The 22,527-nt window shown below is 40.2% G+C and overlaps 2 protein-coding genes across 3 annotated transcripts; one reads left to right on the top strand and one right to left on the bottom strand.

Moving 5' to 3' along the window:
* Positions 1-871: 871 nt before the first annotated feature.
* On the bottom strand, positions 872-5,259 carry LOC311264471 (aldo-keto reductase family 1 member D1-like; the record flags this gene model as incomplete). The annotated part of the gene is made up of 9 exons (XM_084365354.1): positions 872-1,266; positions 1,435-1,517; positions 1,595-1,760; positions 2,279-2,388; positions 2,884-3,006; positions 3,635-3,712; positions 4,460-4,576; positions 4,732-4,899; positions 5,167-5,259. The coding sequence occupies 9 exons, from the start codon at positions 5,257-5,259 to the stop codon at positions 1,224-1,226; spliced, it is 981 nt and encodes a 326-aa protein (XP_084221480.1). The 3' UTR covers positions 872-1,223.
* Positions 5,260-6,288: 1,029 nt separating this feature from the next.
* LOC311264470 (transcription intermediary factor 1-alpha-like) lies at positions 6,289-21,328 on the top strand. Of its 2 annotated transcripts, none has more exons than XM_084365352.1 (18): positions 6,289-6,868; positions 7,087-7,205; positions 7,775-7,922; positions 8,697-8,829; positions 9,823-9,939; positions 10,225-10,339; positions 10,549-10,695; positions 10,890-11,004; positions 12,729-13,105; positions 15,074-15,208; positions 15,289-15,394; positions 15,492-15,549; positions 15,697-15,829; positions 16,252-16,601; positions 16,797-16,926; positions 17,830-17,904; positions 19,087-19,242; positions 19,325-21,328. In XM_084365352.1, the coding sequence occupies exons 1-18, from the start codon at positions 6,580-6,582 to the stop codon at positions 19,544-19,546; spliced, it is 2,925 nt and encodes a 974-aa protein (XP_084221478.1). In that variant the 5' UTR covers positions 6,289-6,579; the 3' UTR covers positions 19,547-21,328. The 2 variants fall into 2 exon arrangements, with proteins under 2 accessions (XP_084221478.1, XP_084221479.1); XM_084365353.1 differs by having other exon boundaries at positions 6,813-6,868; positions 7,115-7,205.
* Positions 21,329-22,527: the final 1,199 nt, after the last annotated feature.

The raw sequence follows: 22,527 nt of genomic DNA, 5'->3' as shown, positions 1-22,527 counted from the left end.
AGCTTATACAGCACTGCTCATGGTCAGGTCAAGCAGGAGTGTTAATCTCTATTTGATGACTTGACTGATAGCGTGAAGTTGTGAATGAATTGCAAGCTTCCATGCTTTTCAATCTGCCTCAGATAAATGACAAATGGTATTGTGATAATATATAATAATATGAAATTATAATATAAAATTCTCAATAAATATTTCAAAAAACAAATTTTTTGTTATGATTGTTAAATTTTTTCATACTTCTTTTGGTACCATTTATGCAAAAAAAGATTGACAGTCATCTTAATTATTAAAAATACAGTACACCAGTCTGACAATTTTTAACAAGCTGTACTTTTTCTGAGAAGACTATTTACCCAATATATGGGTTTTTACAACACTCACCCCTGTGGTCGGTCACCACAAAGATGTAATTCATCAAGGTACTTAAATTCCTCAGGGAACGTTTGAACAGCAGGACAACATATGTTTTAAACTCAGAGCACTTCAAAGAGCAGATGCCTGCAACACCCATCAGTGACGTTAAATTATTGCAAACAGTTTGGCATATATGTAATATGTAATTCTTGACGTGGTGTTATGGTTGAATTCTGCAAAAACTTGCTAAAGTAAAAGGCTGCAGTGCAATTATATAGGCCTAAACATTTGGTATTACTTATGATTAAACACACATGCAAATGTAAAAACAACAGTCGACCATGCACAAGCAGCACTGCCTAAGACGCTCGGACATTACCTGGCTTCTCTAAGTTACCATATTTTTCGCACCGACACATAGTGATCACATGGCCATTAGTAGCTGATGTGCATTCAGTATACATTGACCATATGGTACATTGAATCATATTGTAAAGACAAGCCAGAGAAGCAGTCATCCAAATGCAATTTGCCACATTTAATTCAAAGGGTCTTAATTTACAAACTTTATTTATCCTATAGAATCAGTTGTATAAATTAATGTTAAATCAGTAGTAAATAACACTAAACTCTTGAAATATGACATGAATCTCATTTTAGTCTCACATGAACTCGTACTCAACTTCATACATCTGAGCTGCATGTTATCTTAGCATTCATTTCCTGTGCATTTACTGTGAGCTGGAGCCCTCTAGTGTTTATTGTGGAAAAGTACCAATGCAAACCTAACTGGTGCAACAAGAATGCTACAAAGAGTCAGAGTCCATGTACATATATGATGCAAATGACAAAAAAAACATAGAATATAATTAATATTCATCATGGAATGGGTACTCTGGATGGTCACTCCACCTGTGTTGAAACAAAAGAAAGTGTTATCCTGTCTGAACACGATGAGTAAAATGTGTTCTTGCATTACACGTTATAAACAATGCAACACAATGCATTATAATACAAACTACAACCTCAATATTTAGATAACTTAAGAGTCTGTATTTTTCCATCAAAGCTTATACTCACATCAGCAGCTCCACAAAACGAATATTTTTGTTCAGCACTTCAATGGCTTGCATTTCTTCCTCAGTGAGCGAAAAATCAAATATCTGAAACAAAAATGAATGAAACAAAGATTAGTTTTCATTCATATGCCACAGCATTTAAAGCATCTTGGTAGGGCTACCTGGAAGTTGTGTTTGATCCTCTCAGGGCTGAAGCTCTTGGGGATCACTACGACTCCTCTCTGGACGTTGAAGCGCAGGGCCACCTGGGCACTGCTCTTGTTGTACTTCTTCCCAATGGATACAAGCACCTCGTCCTCCAGCATGGGAGGACATTTCAAATTCACCCTAAAGCAGAGACAGAGGAAATACGAATGATGCCCTGCTAGAGAATTGTCACATACTCAGCTGACATGTTGCATGAATATTGATTTCTTATTTCATTTTGGACATTGTCAAATAATAATGATCTAGGTTAGGTTCTTTCAGTGACAAAAGTCATGTTTAATGCTACTTTTTCTGTTTGTTTATTTTTGTTATTGAGCATTAATGGAACAAAATGTAACTCCCTGGATAAAGATAGTTGATCATTGAGTCTCATACCCAAGCCGCCAAGCCAAAGCATCAGTATTTTATGATCTGGGAATAAGACTCAACAATCAACTGTCTCTCCAGGAAGTTTCATTTGCTCACTTAATGTTCAATATCAAGACTGAACCGAACATGCTTTTTCTGCATTTTTTTCACCCTTCCTTGCTTACAATACCAGGGGGAACAAACCATTACAAAACAACAGCTGTCGACTACCTTCGTTTAAGAATATCACACCAACCTTGAAGAGTGCATGTCTCTTAAAGTCTACATACCAGGATGCGTCCCTGGAGGAGCCAATTGGGCAGTAGCCAACAATCACAATGTCATGATGACGACAGAACTCCAGAAGCTTTGGTTGAGTGAAATATGGATTGCATTCAACCTACAGGTAAATAAGAGAAAGAAGAAGAAAAAAAAAATTTGGCCCAAAGTGGTCAGACATCACATTAGCAGCCTGTACTCTGTACTAGCCAGAATAAATTGGTGGGAATGGAAAGAAAGATGCCCCTTGAGATGTGCCTTAAGTTTCATCCACTTTAAGTCTGTTGAGTATTAAGCATATTACATAGGCAACCCAAAGAATACACAGCTATACTGCACCATTTACTGTCACTTCCAATTAGCATTTATTATGAGCTATAAATTAGGTCAGATAAACTTGCAATTGCTTCCGATCATTTCACTGAGTAATGGGGAGTCCTTTCATCAAGTACTGTAATTAGCTCATAGATTTATTGTCAGTCCGTTAGTTTATCGCTACAATATTTGCTAAAAGGCAAGAAGATAATTTGCAACAGCCGTAAAGTAAGAAAGATAAAAAAATACCTTCCTGTCAATAGCCTATAATTCTAAGAGGTAAAAGATAATTCAGGCTCACCTGGTTGGATACGGGTTTGTGTTTGAGGCCAGGTTTATTCAGGAGCAGCTCCAGCTGTCTGCGGTTGAAGTTGGAGACTCCCAGAGATTTCACAAGGCCTGCGTCTTTGCAAGCCTCTAAAGCCTGTTGAGGAACAACAAAAAAAAAAAGATTTACATCCTCTCAAAGACTGATAGTGATTATCTTTACAGACTCAGTGAGATAGTGGAGAAAAATATAAACCACAGAGATGAGGAAAAAAACAGATCTTTGAACACAGTTTTATGACGCTGTCCTTGACCGTTTCTGCAGCAGAGAATGTTCTGACAGCAGCATTCAAATATGAAAAAAAAAACTTACATGCCGTTTTCAAAATGGTTTCTTTTCATTCTTTATTTATTGTTATCACTTGCATATTTTCTTGGAAGACATTCATGATGCATAGTACATTGCAAGCAACACAAAAGTGCAGAGAAACATAGCAGATCCTTCAAGCTGGAGAATGGGCAAATTCAATTGAATTAAATGATGTTACACTAATGCAATACAATACAAAAAACACAATCACATCATAAAGCGGTGAAGGTTTTCTTTTAGAAACATGTTTCTCTTTCCACTTACATGAATGCATTTACATTTCATAATTGTTTTGATGTGCGTCATGTTTCTAAGTCGTTCTTATGAAAGACTAAACAAAAGTGAAACAAAAAATGAATAGGTAGGGGGAAAGTTAAATACCAGGACCATTCATTGTAAACTCGACAGAACTCACCTCCCATGTTGCACAGAGGTCTGTGTGGTGGTAGATGTATTTTCCATCCTGGTCTTTTGGATAGAACTCATTTCCTGGCTAAAAGTTAAGCATAGTTCAAAAATGTACATTAACTCTCGTTTCATAAAGGAGACCTATTATGATTTTATTTGTGTTTGTTTGTTTGTGTTATGTTTTATATAGGTTGTTGTGCATGTAAAAGATCTTGAAAGTTAAAGGTCAAACTCTGCACCAACGGAAGCTCCTCTCTCCCACAGAAAACAGTGCCTAAAACGCCTCGTAAGCAGGCCCGCCTGTAATTCTGTGACATTGTGACATCATGCTTCTTCACCACGTCACACATTTGCATAATTTAATGCCTATCAGCTGGTTTTGCACATAAGAATTAATTTAGCACAGCTGCTCTGTTGTCGTTAGCAGTGCTGGGTCAGGGGTGTGCAAGCCGACCAATCAGGGCAGACTGGGGGGGGGGCTTAAAGAGACAGGGGCTAAAACAGAGCATTTCACACTGCTGCAAAACTGGACAGTCTGAGAAAATGTATGTGTTTTTTCAGCATTAAGGCATGTAAACATTGTATGTTAGGTTGTAAACTGTCATGAATATGTTTTTTATTATTCCATCCTTCTAATTGTATTATTAATTTTATTTCAAACCCTTCTAAATCAGCACATGTTGAAAGCATTTTTTCATTTCAAACCACCCTGTTAGACATGGGAAATCTATAACAACATTATTCAAACTAAACATTACCTCTGTCAAAGTGTGTAGGGCAAGGTTCGCACACTAGACGGCTGTCTGATAAGTGAACTGCCATCTGCACCAACCTTGAAGGCCATGGGAAGCTCAATGATGTAGAGATCCACATAGTCTAGTTTTAAGGTTTTCAGTGTCCTCTCCAAGGTCGGTCTCACCAACTCTGGTGGATGAAAGGTGTTCCAGAGCTGAGGAAGACAACAGAGAAGCACTGAAAAACATAACAATGAAGTTAACATGGAGCAAAGCATGTTTCTGCTTTTAGGAAACCGTTTTGCAGAGTTGAAATGTCCAATGCATAGACCTTATGACATGACACATGACATGTGACAAAGCCTATTACCTTTCCACAATAAAAAATGTCCTCTCTTCTCACGGTTCCATCGGCAATCTTCTCTCTAATGGCTTGACCCACTTCATGCTCATTGTAATACACCAATGCCCCGTCAAAGTGCCTGTAACCCACATCTATGGCCAGCTTGACACAATCGAGTGCTGTGCCTTTGGGTGTCTGTTGGAAAATCCACAGAAAAGGTAAACAGTATTTGACCTCATTTGGTCGAGTTGTGCTGCTATTTGTGCAAACATGCATTACTGTTCGATTGATTTAATCACTTTTTTCAGCAACATTTAAAACACCTTTTAATGTACGTCGAGTCGCTGCAAGCAATAAACACAGGCACTCCTCCATTACGGACAGCTCTCCTGGTGGCGCAGTCATAAACAAGCCTTGTTCACAAACACCTAAACCTATAGACACACATTATATTCTTCTCACCGTTCGAGGGTCCCCATAGGTGCCCAATCCCAGTAGTGGTATACAGTTTCCATCACTAAGAGGGATCCCGTGGCTCTCTGCAGTCAGGTTCATGTGTGTGAAAATGTGGATAGACTGAAGTGCTCCACAGCCAACCTAGTAGCTAATTTATTAAGTGACCATGAACCTTGAGCCCTGATGTTTGAACTACCATGCACTATGTTAGAGAGCATTCGCAGAAAAAAACAGGCAGATAAGGATGACTGATTCAGTGAACACAATTGTTATACAGTTTTAAAAGAAAATAGTCAAGTTAGAGGGCTGATTCCAGGCGGAAATGTTTTCCCCATTTCATAATCTTGTGTAAATATTATCCAATATGCAAAGCATTTCATTGTTTGGCAGTATAGTGGTGCAGTGGTTTGCACTGTTGCCTCACAGCAAGAAGTTTCTGGCTCCAAAACCTGGCTGGGGCAAGGTTAATGGTCACTCTAAATCGCCCGTAGGTGTGAATGTGAGCGTGAATGTTATGCGTTCCTACGTCAGCCTGTGGTGTACTGGCGACTTATCCAGGGTGTAGCCCGCCGCTCGCCCAATGTCAGCTGGGCCAGCTGTTCTCAGATGACAATAAGAACACTGTTTGAAGCTAGAAAGGTGGCAGGGTCCGCCAAATATAAACAAAGTAAAACAATATGAAATTGTGTTTTCCTTTAAGGTCAGTTTGCTTATTCAGTCATTTAGTTGTTTATTTAGTTTGTTTGGGCATGAAAAAAAATCAGTCAATGAAGATCTTCTTCCCCAAAACTACGTAGTGCACCTTTAACTATCAACTCAATTTGAATTAACTATAAATGTACCATTCATTAATGATAGTTACTATATAGAAGAGGTGATGCCATTTAGGTCCCAGTGATCATTAACTAGAGTTTTTAGGTCAGACGGATGTAGTGCCAAATGTAACGCAATTAAAGTGTAACGAAGTACTATCTGAGTAATTAACTACAGTAATGATACTGATTTTAACTTTCAGAGTCACAAGCACGTGGTCATCATCAGACAGGTGGAGTTTGTCCCCAGTCTCTCCCGACGTTGTCCTCCTTATCAGACCGCGCGCAGTTTGACCCCACCCCTCTCGTGCCGCAACGCGCTCGTGCGGTGCAATTTGAACAACAGCTGCGGCACGCGGGCGTGCGACACCCTCACGCGGAGGTATTGTATTTTTTACTACGTGCTGCGGTCGATACATGGTCGCTGTATGGATAGGTGTGTGAGCGGAGGCATATATACATCGGGAGAGCTCGGAGAGGAAAACGCAGGTGTGACAAGATGCTCTCATCGGGCAAATGACTCCTCCTGAGCCTGGTCTGCTGCTCTCACCTGTGGGGAACATCTTGCGTCGGAGAAATCTAGCACAGGAGGATAAAAGTGCAGGAAATGGACGGACGCACGGGGAAGCAGGAGCTGGCGGGGGACGCCGCAGCTGTCGTCGTCGTGGAGAACGAGGCTGAGAGCATGCCGGTGCACGAGGAGAAGTCCGGAGCGACCGGACACAATTACCTGGACACTTGCCCCGTCTGCCGCCTCAACTTTCACAGCCGAGAGCCCAAACTTCTGCCGTGCCTGCACTCCTTTTGCAAGAAATGTTTGCCCTCACCCTCGAGGAATCTGGCCATGACGGAGCCGCTGCCAAACTCCCAGCAGGCTGACAGGGCGAGCAAACCACGTGAGTCACTTTGTTTACAAACAAACAGATGGGGCAAGGATCGATTGTGATCTTCTCTGCATGCGAGAAGGTGTAAATCCATCGTGGCTCTTTAAAGCTGGCGTGTTTTAAAGGCACGCGTTTTACACACCTGAGCTGCTTCTGGTTAAAAATAGGCTACCTTGCTGTCGTGTGTCACATAGAAATGTGATGTTAAATGTGTGATTCTGTTGTCGCAGTGAATGTGATCCGCTGTCCGGTGTGCAGGCAGGAGTGTATGGAGGTAGATGTGATGGAAAACGTGTTCGTGAAGGACTCGGTTGAGGCTCCCAGCAGCACAGTGGAGAGGACAGTCCAGGTTGGTGACAGAGTGTGCTACCATATGGGGGCAGCCTTGTTTCTAGTTTTTACTGAAATGGCTATAAAATCCCTGACATCATTGTTGTAGCTCAGATCTAATTGTGTTTGCATTGATCACACAAGACCAACAGTTCCTCTTGTTTCCTGCCTAAGATTATCAGCCTCTGATGTATGGAAGCCCATTCCTGCCAGTTTAAAAAAAAAAAAAAAAGATGAAAACTAAGTTTGATCCCATAGTTAGTCATAATTATGAGATAAGAAATCATAAATATAAGATAAATAGTCAAAACTATGAGAAGAAAAGGTCATTATTATTAAATAAAGTCCATTATGCAAAAAACATTGAAATTTTGTGATAATAAATTAGATTATAAAATCGAAAAGTAAAATTATGTGATAAAAAGGTCCAATTATTAGATTAAAAGTCATAATCATAAAACAAAAAGTGATATTTATGATGGATGATTATGTCTTACCTTAGGAACATTGTTTTATAAAAGTTCAAATCATTTCTTTTCTTCAACTGATGAGAATGGGCCTCCATACTGATGCTTGTCTTACATGCAGCTCTGTATGACCTGTGACGACAACACTGAAGCTGCCGGGTTTTGTGTGAACTGTGTTGAGTACCTCTGTGCCACCTGTGTGGAGGCCCACCAAAGAGTGAAATTCACCAGAGACCACACCATCAGGCAGAAGGCAGAAGTGTCGCAAGGTATGCTGATCTAGTTCATTACCTGCTGTGAAATACCTGTGGTGTTTCTATGACTCCTACGCCTACTCTTTTAGGACAGTTCATGAGACATACAGTATGTGAAAAATAAAATCTTACATGGTTGGCATTTCGGTTTTACAGCAATATTTTACATTCTTAACCACTGTGACACTGAACCTAGGATGGTAAAACTTAAACAGTGCAACCCAAGTGTATTTTTGAAAGAGCAAGTGATAAATATGCATTTTATTTTTAAAGTCTCAGCTTATCCAGTTTTAAAGCAATTTTGTGGGACTGTGTGCAGATTGAACCTTCTCACCCGGTTAAATAATGCAACACATTTACAGTCGCTCAGTAGAATTCAAATTGAGTTACAATATTAAGTTTGAAAAGAAGAAAAGCCGGAGGCTTGTTGCTAAGGGTGTCCAGTTATGAATGTTAGACCAGAAGTTACTTGGCAATTTGCAGAAAAAGATTTCCCTGAATTATATTAATTTCAGAGGTGAACTACTACTGCAATAACTATATATCTTTAAAACCTGCTCATTACAATATTCAGGCCTTTATCTTGAAAAAAAATATAATACTCTATGCTACACTTCTGCATGCAATGTTTGCAAGTTTATATCTAAGTTATCTGTATTACAAAATGAACATACAGCTCCTGTAAGCATTACTTTAAGCATTAGCTTGAGCTCGACAGTCTACGACACAGCCCTATTGTTGTGTGCCCTGCATGAAGGGCCAAATGTTGATCCTTCTGTTGTTTTCCAGAGGTCCACGTTGTGTCGTCTCAGAGGCCGATGTTCTGCGACATCCACAAACAAGAGCCGCTGAAGCTGTTCTGTGAGACCTGTGACCTGCTAACCTGTCGTGACTGCCAACTAGTCAAACACAAGGACCACAAGTACGGTCACAGTTTACAATATAATATAATCATATCACACTAAGGTTCATACACTCATTTATAAATTGCAGTTTTGTTTGACATTGCACTGTAATTAACATAAACATATAATATAAACTATCTGACATTTGTTTCTGTATTAAAACATTGATATATATATAGATATAGATATAGATATAGATATTAATATATATTTCAAACTGATTTTGATTTCAACCATAAGAGCTGTGTTTCAATGGACTTTATTCCACTAATAATCAGAAAAATAACCCACTTAATCGGAAGTAACTGAATACACTTTTAATCAGATGGAGAAAGGTGGTGTGAACCTCTAATAATCCATTCAATAAGAAAATATTAGCACCTCAGCCATCTAAATGCTTAATCTGATCGTTTTTCTCAAGTTGGAAAAAAAATTAATTAATACAACTTTCTTATTGGGCGTCTTAGATTTAAGGATTGTTGAACTCAGTGGTTGAAAGGCTTGAAACATGTTCTTCAAACCAGTGTTTGAAAAGATGAATGAAGCAGGAATCCACTGAGCCAGAAATGTAAATATTGCTCCAAGGGCACGACGTGGGTCCATTTTGAAAAATATATCAACAGGCAGAGTGAATGAATCAATGATTGCATTTAATTTTCTCGATAAAGTTGTAAAAAAACTTCCTCCCCTCAGGCAGACCAGTTTGCGCATGTCAAAAAAGGTTAAATTCTGATAAAATGCTTTGGGGCATGTAAACACACATCTTATCGGATCACATTTTTTGGCAACCTTTTATCAGAATGATTTCAGTGAGATTAAAGAAATATTGTCCATGTAACCACAGCTACTGGTATTATGCACCCTGCAGAGGTGTCACTGAACCCCTAGTTCAGTTGATGTCCCATCATCCATATCATCCAGTTGAGGAGATAAAGGGGTTAAATTACCGTAGGAGAGCAGTGTTAACTTTTTATAATGTATCCACTGACTTCTTGTTCCTTTTGGATTAGTTACCAGTTCCTTGAGGACGCGTATAAAAACCACAAGCAGCACATGGAGAGCATGACCCATCAGCTGCAGGAGAAAAGGAAAATGATTGAGGACGTATCAAACTCCATAAACAATGGGTATGTATTTCCACATAGGGCTGCACATGTGGAGAATGCAAAATTTAAACAAAAGTTGAATGCACTCATAGATTACGAAACTGTTTAGAACGAAAGCCATTTTGCTCCTACATGTGACCTCTAAATCTCGTAAACAACCGGCTAACTGTTTAAGGATAAATCCATACAAACATCCAGTAATAATGAGATTTGTCCAAAATGTGTTTGGAAATATGTGCTGTTGGATTCATGATATACTTAGTCAAATCTGAACGCTCATTGATGGTCATAATGTATGTTTTTCAGGCTCCTTCAGGCTGATCAGAACCGTTCGTCGGTTCATAATGAAATAAAGAAATCTGTCTGCAGTTTGATTGTTGAGATAAACAAGAAGGGCAAGATGCTAATGAATCAACTTGAGGTATGGCGATATATTTTAGATATATATAACAAAACCCTGTTATATATTAGTTTTACCACATGCTGTAGACCTGTAGCTTTGCTGTGTTGTTGAATCCACTAGAACATTACTTGCTTGCATGCTCAGTTGACTGTTTTACCCTGAGGCCCAGAGCACATGCCCTCAAGCTGTTTGAATACTGCAGATGTTCATTTATTCATGTTTTCCAGGCTGTAACAAAGGATCATGAGAGTGTCTTGCGAAAACAACAGGAAGACATCGGCTATCTATCCAGACACCTGGATCATGTCATCAACTTCACCAAATGGGCCACGGCCAGGAGCGGGGGCACGGCCTTCTTGTATTGTAAACGTTTGGTAAGACCTGTCCGATCCTTTATTCGCTCATCATCTCATGATCTCATCATCACAGTCTTGTTTTTTCCAAACTGAAGCTCGACACAGCTTTGTTGGGAGCCTACTCTATCTTGGACGTGGTGAAGTGGGAACATATGCCTTTTGTCTCAAGTGTTCTCCTCAAAAAATTATTAATGACGTCCCTTCTGTTGCAGATTCTGTTTCAGATTGGAAACCTCCTGCGGGCAAAATGTAGTACCTCGTTTGTACCACAGAGCACTGTGCGCTTCCAGTGTCGATCCTCTTACTGGGCCTCAAATGTTGATCTGGGTAAGACAAACAAATATGTCTTTTAAAGAAGCTTATGTAGAACTGTTAGTCTGGACACTGTTTAAGTGGCTATTGATACCTTTAAAACTCACCCAAGTTTACTGTATTACAGGATACTTTTAAGAATATTTTTGAACTCTCTGAGTTCAAGGGGCAATATGTAAGAATTGGCCACCTGTCAGGTCACTCCAAACAAATAGGTGGCAGCATATCACCAGAGTAACCATTAACTGCTGCTAACTGTGGCTAGCATTGGCTAGTTAAGTCGTTTAGCTCAATTAGCTGTGCAGCTAGCAGTCAAGACTGGGAGCTCAGAGTGGTATTACGAGACAGGGGAGGCTGGGCTATTTGGTTAGCATGCTAACTTCAGTATATATATGTGCAACATGGGAGAACATGGTCAACATTGTGAATTTTCTGATCTTTTCCTAAAGCTATCCCAGTAGTTTTATTGCCTATACCTTACTATGATGTAACAGAAAACTGAAAATAATTAAAAAGCAAATAAAAATGAAAATAATAAGTCACATCGGTCAAAAAAAAAAAAAAAAAAGATAACATGTCTCATGTGGGACACAGACCTCTATCTCCTGGATGAAAGTCCTGCACTCAAACCATTCATCCACCACAACCTGTCCCCAAAATGGACTTTGATGGTCCTGGAGCAACATTAATTATGATGTTGTAGCAACAACACCAACATTACTTGCAAAGCTATTACATCACACCAACGTGACTGGTCGGTTGCAGTGATGGTCCTGGAGGTAAACCAATTACGATGTTGCAGGAACAACACCAGCTCGGCAATATAAACTTGACAGTAAACACAGCAGCAGATTATGTCAGGAGAGAAACCTTGGAGAAACTGCAATAATACAATGATATTTAGTCACATGCCTTTATTATTTGCCACTCATGATTCTCCGGTTTCACTTTCAAAACTGTATGATTCAATAGTCATGCTCTCTGAACAACATCAAAATGGAATAGTGAATATTACACATGCTATCAGAAGAGGTTTTCCCACCAGCACCAGCTCCTTCTGGATTTCACAGTTTTCCCCAAATCCCTTTTTATTGTTGCTTGCTTTCAGAGGTTGGGGCTTGTCATCTCATCCTCTCAGCGGGTAGTGGATGATTGATTCTGAGATGTAATAAAACTCAAGTATTTCCATCGCTTGCAGCCACTTTCTTCGAGCAAATCACACCACTTACCAGAGGCCTGCTGCATCTCCCTTGTCGTTTGAATGAAGGATGCTGAATAGGGGACACATCTCACAAAGATTCAGTGTCCAGAACTTACCAGTGCTGGGCATTTGTAGCTCTACTATTGTGCTGAAATATGAGATTTTTTTAAAGAGTCAGCTGACAGGAAGTTAATCAGCAACCAATTAATTGTTAAAATCAAATAGATTTGGGTTTTGTCAAGCAGAAATCCCACTGTGAGTAAGTGCAAGCCATTTGAAAGCATCACATTGAACTAATCTAAAGCATTTACCACAGATTAATTGTTAGTATGATCAATGAGTTAATAGTTATCATTAGTTGCCTCCATACTTGACTTGTTTTCTCCTTTTATAAACCTCAAAGTTTCCTAAACTTTCAACTTCATTACTGCCCAAACCTGCTCTTTCCCACACTTCTCTGCACAAGTTTTGTCTGTATTGTGTATTTTCCATCCCTACTTGTTATGCTCATCCCATCTCTGTGTGTATGTTCCCTCAGGCTCTTTAGTGGTGGAGACTGTACCAGGCCCCCAGTTGGGTGGTTTTCAGGGTATCCCTCATCAGATCTCCCACCCTGGGCAGGGCCCCTCAGGCTCGCCCCACAGCTTTGCCCTGGGCGCACCCCATAATACTCTGGCTCAGCTCCAGATGCAGGTGGACAAGCTCAACCCGCAGGCCCACTGGCAGCCCCAACCACCTCCTCCACCGTGGCCGTGGTACCAGAGCGTCCGACTGCAGAGAACCGTCCCAGGGCCCCTGCAAGGAGGCTCTCCCTCCCACAGTATGCCTCCCCAACCAGGCCGCAGGTTAATGGGGCCTCCTCCCAGCCACGTCAGCCCAACCAGCAGCTTACCGAGCCCTGGGTTTCCTCCCCAGGTTAGTGTGTGTTTCACTGTGCAAGTGTGCAAGTGTGCATGTGTGCTCGTGTCCGTTTGACTGACAAGCCCTCTTAACAAGCACCGACAGCAGATAGCATTGTCCTAAATAGAGCTGACAGCCTTCACATCCCGGGCAATTTATGTCTTTCCTTGTCAAGATGGATTTGAGTCTGGGACAAGCTTATGACTCAAAATCATACAATAAAAACAGCCAAATCTGCAGTGCAAGAGCAGCCAACATGTGACAGAAGACGGACCCAAGATTCCATAAGAGAGGCTTGATAATATCTCGTCATCCAAGTTGTTTAGTCTAGTGCACAGGGTGTTTTGGCTCAGCTCTGAAGTATAGGCTCAGTCAGGACATGCCGGTGTGTGAAATGCACACATAAGTTGTATCGCACAGATGTGAACAAGCTGTTACAGTATAGCTGCATAATGAACTCTCAAACGGGGTACAATCAGCTTAAAGAGATTTAAGGATAATCATCAAGCTCGTAATTTACAGTGTGCAGCAATGTCTGCTTTTATTTTACTCCAGAGTTATTTTTTGTGTCGCAGAGCAGCCGTAAGTGCAGATTAATTTGCAGATGACCTCATAGCGTTCATGTAATTTTGATGAATAGAAAAGCTGACATGATGGGACGAGTTTCAAAATCTCTGCAAGTTAATTTTCATAGTGTTGTGAAATAAATTAAAAGTAATGGCCTCCTGGAAGGTTTGCAAATGCAGTGACTGCTGGAATCTATAAAAGGTGGTTAGTATTAAATCCCTTGAAAACGTTCACATTTTAAATCTTAAGTAGAGCCCTACCAATATAGCAGCCGGTCCATTATATCTACCCATACTAGTGTATCACAGATAAATCGGGATTGTGTATATGTTTCCGATATGAAAACCTTTTTTTTACAGAACGTACATGGTACATTTTAAAAGTTGACTTTACTTTAAAAGGTCAGGAAACCGATTACCTCAGAATTACCAAGTAGATGATTACATACAACCAAAAAAAAACATTGGTCTACTTTACATAAAGAAGATTATTGGGGTAATTTGTAATCATAATATTCCCAGTAAAGTTTATTGTTTTAGTGCACTGGTGTCATTTAGAACAATAAAGTCTATTGTTAAGCTGTATGAGTATCCTGCCTTCATTATGTAGGCCTGCATACCTATGTCACGTGTCAAGTGTTTGATACCACATTTGAGGGATGATTGCAAAAAAATATGTGTTTATATGTTATGTGTGTACAGGAACATTGGCCAGTATGTAGGTATCAGAATTTTTTCATTCCTTAATATCAATATTGGCATCGGCCCCAAAATTTCAGTATCAGTTGCCAAGTGTTTCTTATTAACATTAAATATCTTTAATAAGAAAAGTTTGACACTCCAAACTCAACGTGAGTGTTGACTGATCAGATTTTATGGATGTATAATGTCACGTTGAATAACAGATATTTTGCAGAAAATGTAATGCTATTGAGTAGGACCCTGTTGTCATAGTAAGAGGCAGATTGAGACAATGGTTGGTCATTTTTTTATGAGTTTTGTAATGCGTTAAAACATTAGAAATGTAGGTATGGTTTTGAAAGTGTTTAAAGGAACTAAATTAGACACATGCATTTAAAAATTTTATGGAAATGCTATACTGTATGTTTTCATACATTTTGTAGGAGGACAGTGATCACCCGCTGCACCCGCAAGCTTTAAAGCTAGAATGGACTGAAAATACATCTCGGGCAGATCAGACTGGAACTTTTCAGTGTTTTGTCTATGGTTTAGTCCTCTGTTCTGGTTTTTGTCAGGAGACGTTGAGGCCACACAGCCGGCAAACAGAGTATTGAAAGCGCACCCTTTCATCTCCAGTCTCCATCATCACATGCTTATAGATGCTGACAGGAACGTAGCATGAAAACAATGGCAGCATTTCTATCCATCCGTCTGTTTCTACTTCTGTCATTTGTAGCCTCTGAGGGGAACAGGAAGCAGCTCCAGCTACCAGCCCAAACCTGTGGACGTATTTTCCTCTCCACCTCTGTACACCCATATGACACCACTGCCAGTCAACGGTGGCGTCAGTTCGCCTCAATCGCGACACACGGCAAGTGACTTCATCCATTAAACTGTATTGATCTGCATGGTATTTACAGTGTAATAAACAACATGCAATGCTGTGTTTAGATTGAGCCCACATATCTGAACAGGAGGAGTGATTCAGGTGGTCCAATATACATGCTGAAACCAAACTATCCCCATAGCCTGCCGCCTTCTCTGCCACACAGAAATGGTATGTCTGTGCCATCAGTGTCACGTCTCCTTTTGCAGACTGCACGTATTCCTGTGTTCTTAATTTCGGAAAACAGATTTTTATTTCTCTCATCAAGTGCAAGGACAGCCGAATTCACCAGGGTACGCTGCTGTATCCCAGGAGGGGAAACCAGGGTAGGGAGACAGCTGTGCACACACAGATTCTCTCTCTCTTTCTCTGTTGTGTAGCTCTGAACAGCACTGCCTTGATATCACCAGTTTCCCTCTATGCTTGAGTTTTTTTTTTGCTTTATTCTAATTGGCTCTTGCTTTGCTCCCAAGGACTGTTTCCTGGAAACCTCCAGAAACACACCAGGCTAGTGGAGAAAGGGGCCCAGTTGTTAAGAAAAGACGAATGTTGTCACCAGGGCCCATCATAGTTATCAAAGACGAGCCAGACGATGACGGCAGCTACGTAAGGAGACAATAAATTATTGTTATTGCCCAATTACTATTCCCGATAACCTGTAGACTTGGGTGGGGGTGTTTGCAGTATTCAGTTGGTTGCTATCTGCAACCTCATCACTAGATGCCGCTAAATCCTTAAGACTGGACTTAGGGAAGGGAATTTACAGTTTATTACAGCTTCAGTCTTATTTTTTGAGTTAATATCATCATTTCTAATAATTTCTAATCATATCATCATAACACTGTACTTGGGAGACAGGATGTAAACAAGCTGACAGCTTAGCTAGATCATCTAAACCTGTTTTTTGGAGAAAAAAACAAAACTTCAAACTGTCTATGCAGGCACAGAAGCTCAAACTTGAGTCCAATTATTACGTATTGGTTACAATATTTTCAGAGATGTTTCTTCTGTCTGTTTGGGGATTTCAGGTACAAGCCAACCAAAGAGCGAACCTCCCTGACAGCACAGGAGACCAACCCCAAATCAGTGCCCAAGACGAGGGGAACAAATATCCAACTCCTCTTCAAAGCATAGACGACAAACTCCACAGCCCTTCACAGCCTCGAAGCAGTCAGTGGTACCAGGGTACTAATGCTCCAAATCGTATCCGCTCACTAGGAGGAGAACAGCAGGTAGAGCAGCACCAATCTGTCCTGGAAGACGCTCGTGAAGTCTTGTGTGCTGTGTGTCGGACCGGGGGAGAGCTGCTGTGCTGCGATAAGTGTCCCAAGGCTTTTCACCTTTCATGCCACGTCCCAACTCTCCTCAAATCTCCCAGGCAAGCTCTGTCAAGGGAATTGTATTAAGCACTGGTCACAAATGGAAACACCATAATATTTTAAAATGTTATGTTTATACTAGAAAAAAAGAATTATGGTCTGTGTTTGAGGTTTCTCTGACAGCTGCATTATGCACTTGTTCATATTCCTGCTTACTGGCTTTTGTATTTAGTCTCTGGACTGTCTCTTTTCAGCGGGGGATGGTTCTGCTCTTTCTGCCGTGACCCGTTAGTGCCTGAGATGGAGTACGAAAGCAAACCTGAAGCCAAAACAGTAAAGAAGGAGCCAAATTCTGAAGGAGGATTTCTCCCTGAGGACAAACGAGTCAGTACTCTTGTTTTTTGGATAGCAAACACCTTGCCTTTGTAGATTTGAAAGTTTGTAGTTTCATCCATGGCAAGAACAGTCACGTTTTCCCAAAATATGGCTGAATATCTTTATCCTTGTGTATAATCTTTTGGAGCTTGTTAGTGGGGCTTATTATAGTCGTATATGTTACAGTGCCCTCGTCCTGTTTCTTCATTAATGAAGGTGTAGGAGATGGTTGCTGCTCACAATCCCTCAGACATTGACTAGCATGACAAATGTATGTCTTCCTTGTTTATTGGTGTGGATTTGAACGTCAAGCACAAGACATTCAGTGTCTGAATATAACTCCATAGTTTCAGCTGGGGGATGTAAAAGTAGTACTTTGCTACTCAGTCTAATAAGTAAACAAGATAAACTAAAAAAATGTATATTATTTACTTAACTAACAGAAAAATTTAAATATACGCCAAACTGAATTCAAATTGCTGACTCCACGGCTAACTTAGCAGCTCGCTAAAGGCAGCTAGTTGCTACAGCCAACGATAACTACAGCGAAGAGTAGCGAGTCCAGTATAGTGTGCAGCATTAAGCAGTCATGCTGCCCTCTATAGGTTATGAACTGCCACAAATTACCGTTTTATTAACTTTCTCTTCGCAACAATATTGTTTTTATTAATTCCGGCAACTATACTTAATAGCAGAAAAACAATGTAATGAAAGCAGTAGTAAAAAATATCTAATTTCCCTTTTTTATACAATGGCATGGCAACAATGCTCACACAAAGCTCACCAATATGATACGTGTGTCAGGTCCAAATGATTAATTAAGGAGATGTATTAGACTGTAGAATAGAGAAATGTATGTGGTTTCTCAGTTGACATGTCTTAAGTCAGATATCTTTCTTTCTGTTGCTGCAGAAGTGTGAGAGGCTGTTGCTGCACTTGTTTTGCAGTGACCTGAGTTCATACTTTCAAGAGCCGGTATCCCCCTCGGTGAGTCTGGAAGCATTGCTGACTACAGTTCACAGGATTAATGTCACATGGAGTTACTGTAACTGTAATTTTAATTATGTTTAGTATGCTAAGGAGCCATTAAGTGGCCAGAGGAAGAAAAAAAACATTGAGGCCATGTTTTACTACAGTGTGCGCTCAAACTGTTATTCCATGTGCACAAGATTAAATTCGTTCCCGGGTTTCGATCAATTCATGCGCATGAAATATAGCATGTGAGAGCAAGCACAACAGACCAGCCTTGCTTACCGTTGAACAGTTGGCATCAAACAAAGACATAGGCATTATGGATAAGAGAGAGAGAAGGAGAGAGAAATAAAACAAACAGCCAGTAACGGTGGTGACACAGCAAAATGTGAGCTGTAGTTTCCCCGGGAAACAAACTGAGCTGTTGGCCATCTTTATCGTTCCCACAATGCTTGCTGCAGCTCCTCTCCGTGTCACTCCGAAGCCACTCTTGACTGCTAGGGAGCTTGGAGAAAATGTTAGACACAGTCAGGGGGCTACTTGATTTCTGTGGCCACAGCGCTTGGTTTACTGAAATACTAAAATCAGTCAGCAAGCATGTTTCACAAAAAGCAAAAATCCAAAATTTTATCCTAAACTGAGACAAGATTTAAGGCTTTTGAGGCCCCTGCTCTGTTGTGGCTGCTCTTTGTAGTCTGTACCCCCATCTCCTGCCCTCAAATTAATCATAACATGGTAACGAATTGTGTCTCATGTGGACACAATAGCCTTTCAAGTGCTCAATTCAGTGGATTCTCATCTAGATATATATCTTGTTTTGGCTCCGGGGTAAGCCATGCCTATCAGTGAAGACATAGAAATTGTAAATGAGAAGCAGCACAGCTTTATTCAGATACTGCAGATATACAAATGTTTTTCTTGCTTACACAGACCATGTAGTGTTATTGCACAGAGAGGATGGACATGAAGACTGAAAACTGTATCAGTAACTGTATCACTGTAACTGTTTTTTGCTTGATATACCCTGTGTTTATTCTAAACCTTCACATAAGAAATTGGGGTAAAAATCAATAGCCTCTTGTGCACAATGCTGACATGTCATATTACATAAATACAGGATATTAATCATGGTTTTACTTCAACACCTTCTCATGAAGTTTTATTGTTTAATTATCTCCTCCTTTCTAAATACTGTAGGTATGTGCTAACAACAAGCCAACTATAAAGCGACCAGTGAAGCTCTCCACTGTGAAAAAACGACTGGAGGCTCAGCAGAGTCCGTGCTACCAGAGCCCTGTTGAGTTTATATCAGACATCAGGCTTGTCTTTGGAAACTGTGCGGTCCTTAGTGAGGTACTGTAGAAAGATTGTTAGCAGTACACGTCAGTTTTTATTCAATGTTATGCCCTCATCCTTGCTTCCGCTCGCACTGCAGGCCGACACAGAGTCCACCATGGCAGGCAGGAGGCTTAAGGAGCTGTTTGAAGAGCACCTGCGGAGCATCTTCCCTGACCGGACCTTTCCAGAAATCAAACTAGAGATTATACCTACTGCCCCTCCTGACTCCCAACTCTCATCTCTTGACAACACATCCCAGTCGGTGAAATGCCAGCGTACATGTTCAGACTCCCAAGATACACCGAGTGGAGTGGAGTAGAGGCAGTCTAATGAAAGCACAAATCCTCTTAATCTTTAAGATATTCGACAACACTGCCAGCGCCAGCTTATATGTGGTGTGATACACTTTATTACAAACATTATTGTACACATTACCTTCAGGTCACCAAAAATATTTTATATGCTTAATGATTTGATTGTACTGCAAGCAAACAACTATGACACAGGGCACTAAATTAGTTCTATTTTCTTGACTACTCTGAATCTAAAGAAATGTCTTCTATTTCTGACTAATGCTTGACGATTAAGACTGGGAATCATGTAAAATCATGCAGCACATTTAGGTGTTTACAGGGTAAAGCTGACTGTCTATTATGGTGATCAGTCTTCTTGGTTGTCAATTCAAGTTATCGGTTTGCTTTTTCCGAGTGATAAGTCTGCTCACTGTAGATGCATTGGTTCATCGACACTAAGCTAATAGGTGGTGTAGTCAGGTCTGGTGTGTGCTTCCTGTTTAGTTCTCCATGTGTAGATAAAGCAGTGATCAGAGGAAGGATAATAATCATGAGCTTTGAAGTTTGTGGTCTATCTTATGTGGAATAAGATGTGTTATGAGCCCCCTCGAGGCTAGTAAAATGAAAACATCAAAGGAACCAAAGCTGTCTGATAAAACCACAGACTGTTCCATTGTCAAACATCTTTACACAATGTTTCTGCTTGGCAGAGATGGGCACAAGTATATCATGATACAAACACTTGCTTATCAAATATATTCAAGTAAAATACAAAATAGTGGTTTAAGAAAATGTATTCAATCAAAATGGAAGTAATTTGTAACTTACAGATACATTGTTATGGGTTTTACAAACCCAAACACAAGACACACAGAGCAGACAGGCTGAAAAACAAAAAGCAAGCTTAGATGAAACCAAATCTGCAGTCCATAAAAGGCAGGTAATCAAAAATCTGACCAAAAAAAGAAACACAAAACAGATTCCTAAAGTGAAAAAAGAAAAATTCCAAACAAATCAGTGCAAACCAAGGACACACAAGAAACACAGGCAGTAACAAAGGCAAGACACGGAGAGAACTCGCAGACAAATTGACAAAGAGTATGTGAACAACACTTTAATACTCAGGAATGATTCACTAATAGAACACAGGTGAGCAGGAAAAGTGGCACCTGAGGATTTAACTTTCAAAATAAGACAGGAAATTACTGAACTGAAGACCTTAAACCATGACAACATCCTATACAAACTGATATTATCACATTTAAGGCATTTAGTAGCCTCAATAGGCATCTGACTTTAAACTTCTTCATCATGCTAAACAACACTGCTTTAAAATTGAGACCAAAGTTCAAAAGACACAAATCAGTTGTACAGTTTTCTTCTGCAGTTCAAACACAGGGAAGAAACGTGTCTTATTTAAGAATAAAATGACATTAAATAGAAATATTTAAAAGTAATTAAATACATATAATTGAAATACTGCCCATCTCTGCTTTTGGTCTATTTTATCAGTGCAGAGCTACAGAGTTATTGTTGTATGGGTACAAATGTTATGTGTAATTGTATTTATTTTTCTCTGTATTTATTTATTTATTTGTTTATTTATGTTTTTTGAGAAGAGCTAAGCACAGTGCAAATGTTACGTGAGACTCTATTTTTTCTAGCAACATTTCTTCTACACAGAACTGTTTTCTTATAATATCCACGAGCCTGAACGTTTACTGTAGCCATAAACCTGCTTGCATGCAAGTCGACTTGCAGGTGTTTACAGGGTTCAATAAAACATGATATGTTGTACACCTCCTTCACCCTGTAACTGCATGTTAATGGAGTCTAGTCCCTTCTTAAAGATAATATTTTATTATTACCCTCATTACAGTTTACATTTTATAGTTTAGCCACTTTGCCTTTAACAAGTTTTTACAGTTGTGTTGATTAACAGTGAACAAGTCCTTTGGGCCCCAGAGGGCAGCCCTCTGACTGCCCGGCTGTGTAAGCGGCCTTCTGCTGATTGACACAGATGTGGCAAGACAAGCTTTGTTGAGCTTCAAAGGAACTGTACTGCACCCCCGACAACAAGATTAACACTGTTTGAATGCGACCTCGACAACTCCAATTTCCCCCACCCGTGAGCTATGAGGTCAGCTCACGCTGCTGTTTCTAGTTAAAGCCCGAATGATTGGAGGTAGAGAGGAGGGCTGGTAGTTCCATGAGATGTTGCCCTCAGATGTTCACTATGCTCTCAGCAGCCAGGTTTTGGAGCCTGGCACCAGTCTGGCTCTCACTTTGGGCATTCTTTATGCCGTATACGGCCCATTATCTCTTTTCTACATTACACTAAGCTAAGCTAAGATAAGATCAAGAACAGGTCAGCAGTAAGGCTGCTCTTTGTAGTTGTGATAACTGTTACACACAGACGGGGTAGCCACATCCTTGACTGATAAATGTCTCCAAGAGGCAACGGGCTACTCTGAACCTAGAGGTCCTACTGCAGAGTTTAAATATGTTTCCAGGACCGTAAAAGTTTTGCTTCATACAGCACTTCCATTACAATTAACACCACGTCTGCTGTTGTTGTCAAGTTTAAATCACAGCACTGAAGTGTGCCTGAATGTAAGCACAGATTGATTCAGAGCGAAATTAGTGCTTTGCAATTCAACTGACAAGTGAAAAGACATGTTGTTAACTGTGATGGATCACCTCCTCACACAAGTTCTCAGCAAGCTCATTTTTACACCTCAGTCGTGTGTTTTTTTAAGTAGGTTTCATTAGAAAAAATGGAATACCGATATTGAAAAAGGCAGCTGCATTGTCTAAATAAGGAAGATTAATAGCATCAAATTCCAGCTCTGCAATAGCGGTGCTATATAGTGAATGGAGACAAGTGGCTGTCTGGGATAACAATCCTAAATGTATATCATGCATTTTAGAGGGCCAGAACATTCAAAACACTGGTTTGGTCCATTAAAATGTGGTCTTCTAGAAAGTCTGTTAAAAGAGCGCAATT

This window comes from Pagrus pagrus, assembly GCF_965226575.1.
Source record: "Pagrus pagrus genome assembly, chromosome: 10".
In the NCBI taxonomy this organism is placed as follows: domain Eukaryota; kingdom Metazoa; phylum Chordata; class Actinopteri; order Spariformes; family Sparidae; genus Pagrus; species Pagrus pagrus.
The sequence above is the reverse complement of the archived record's forward strand: the minus strand, read 5'-3'. Positions and strand labels throughout refer to the sequence as shown.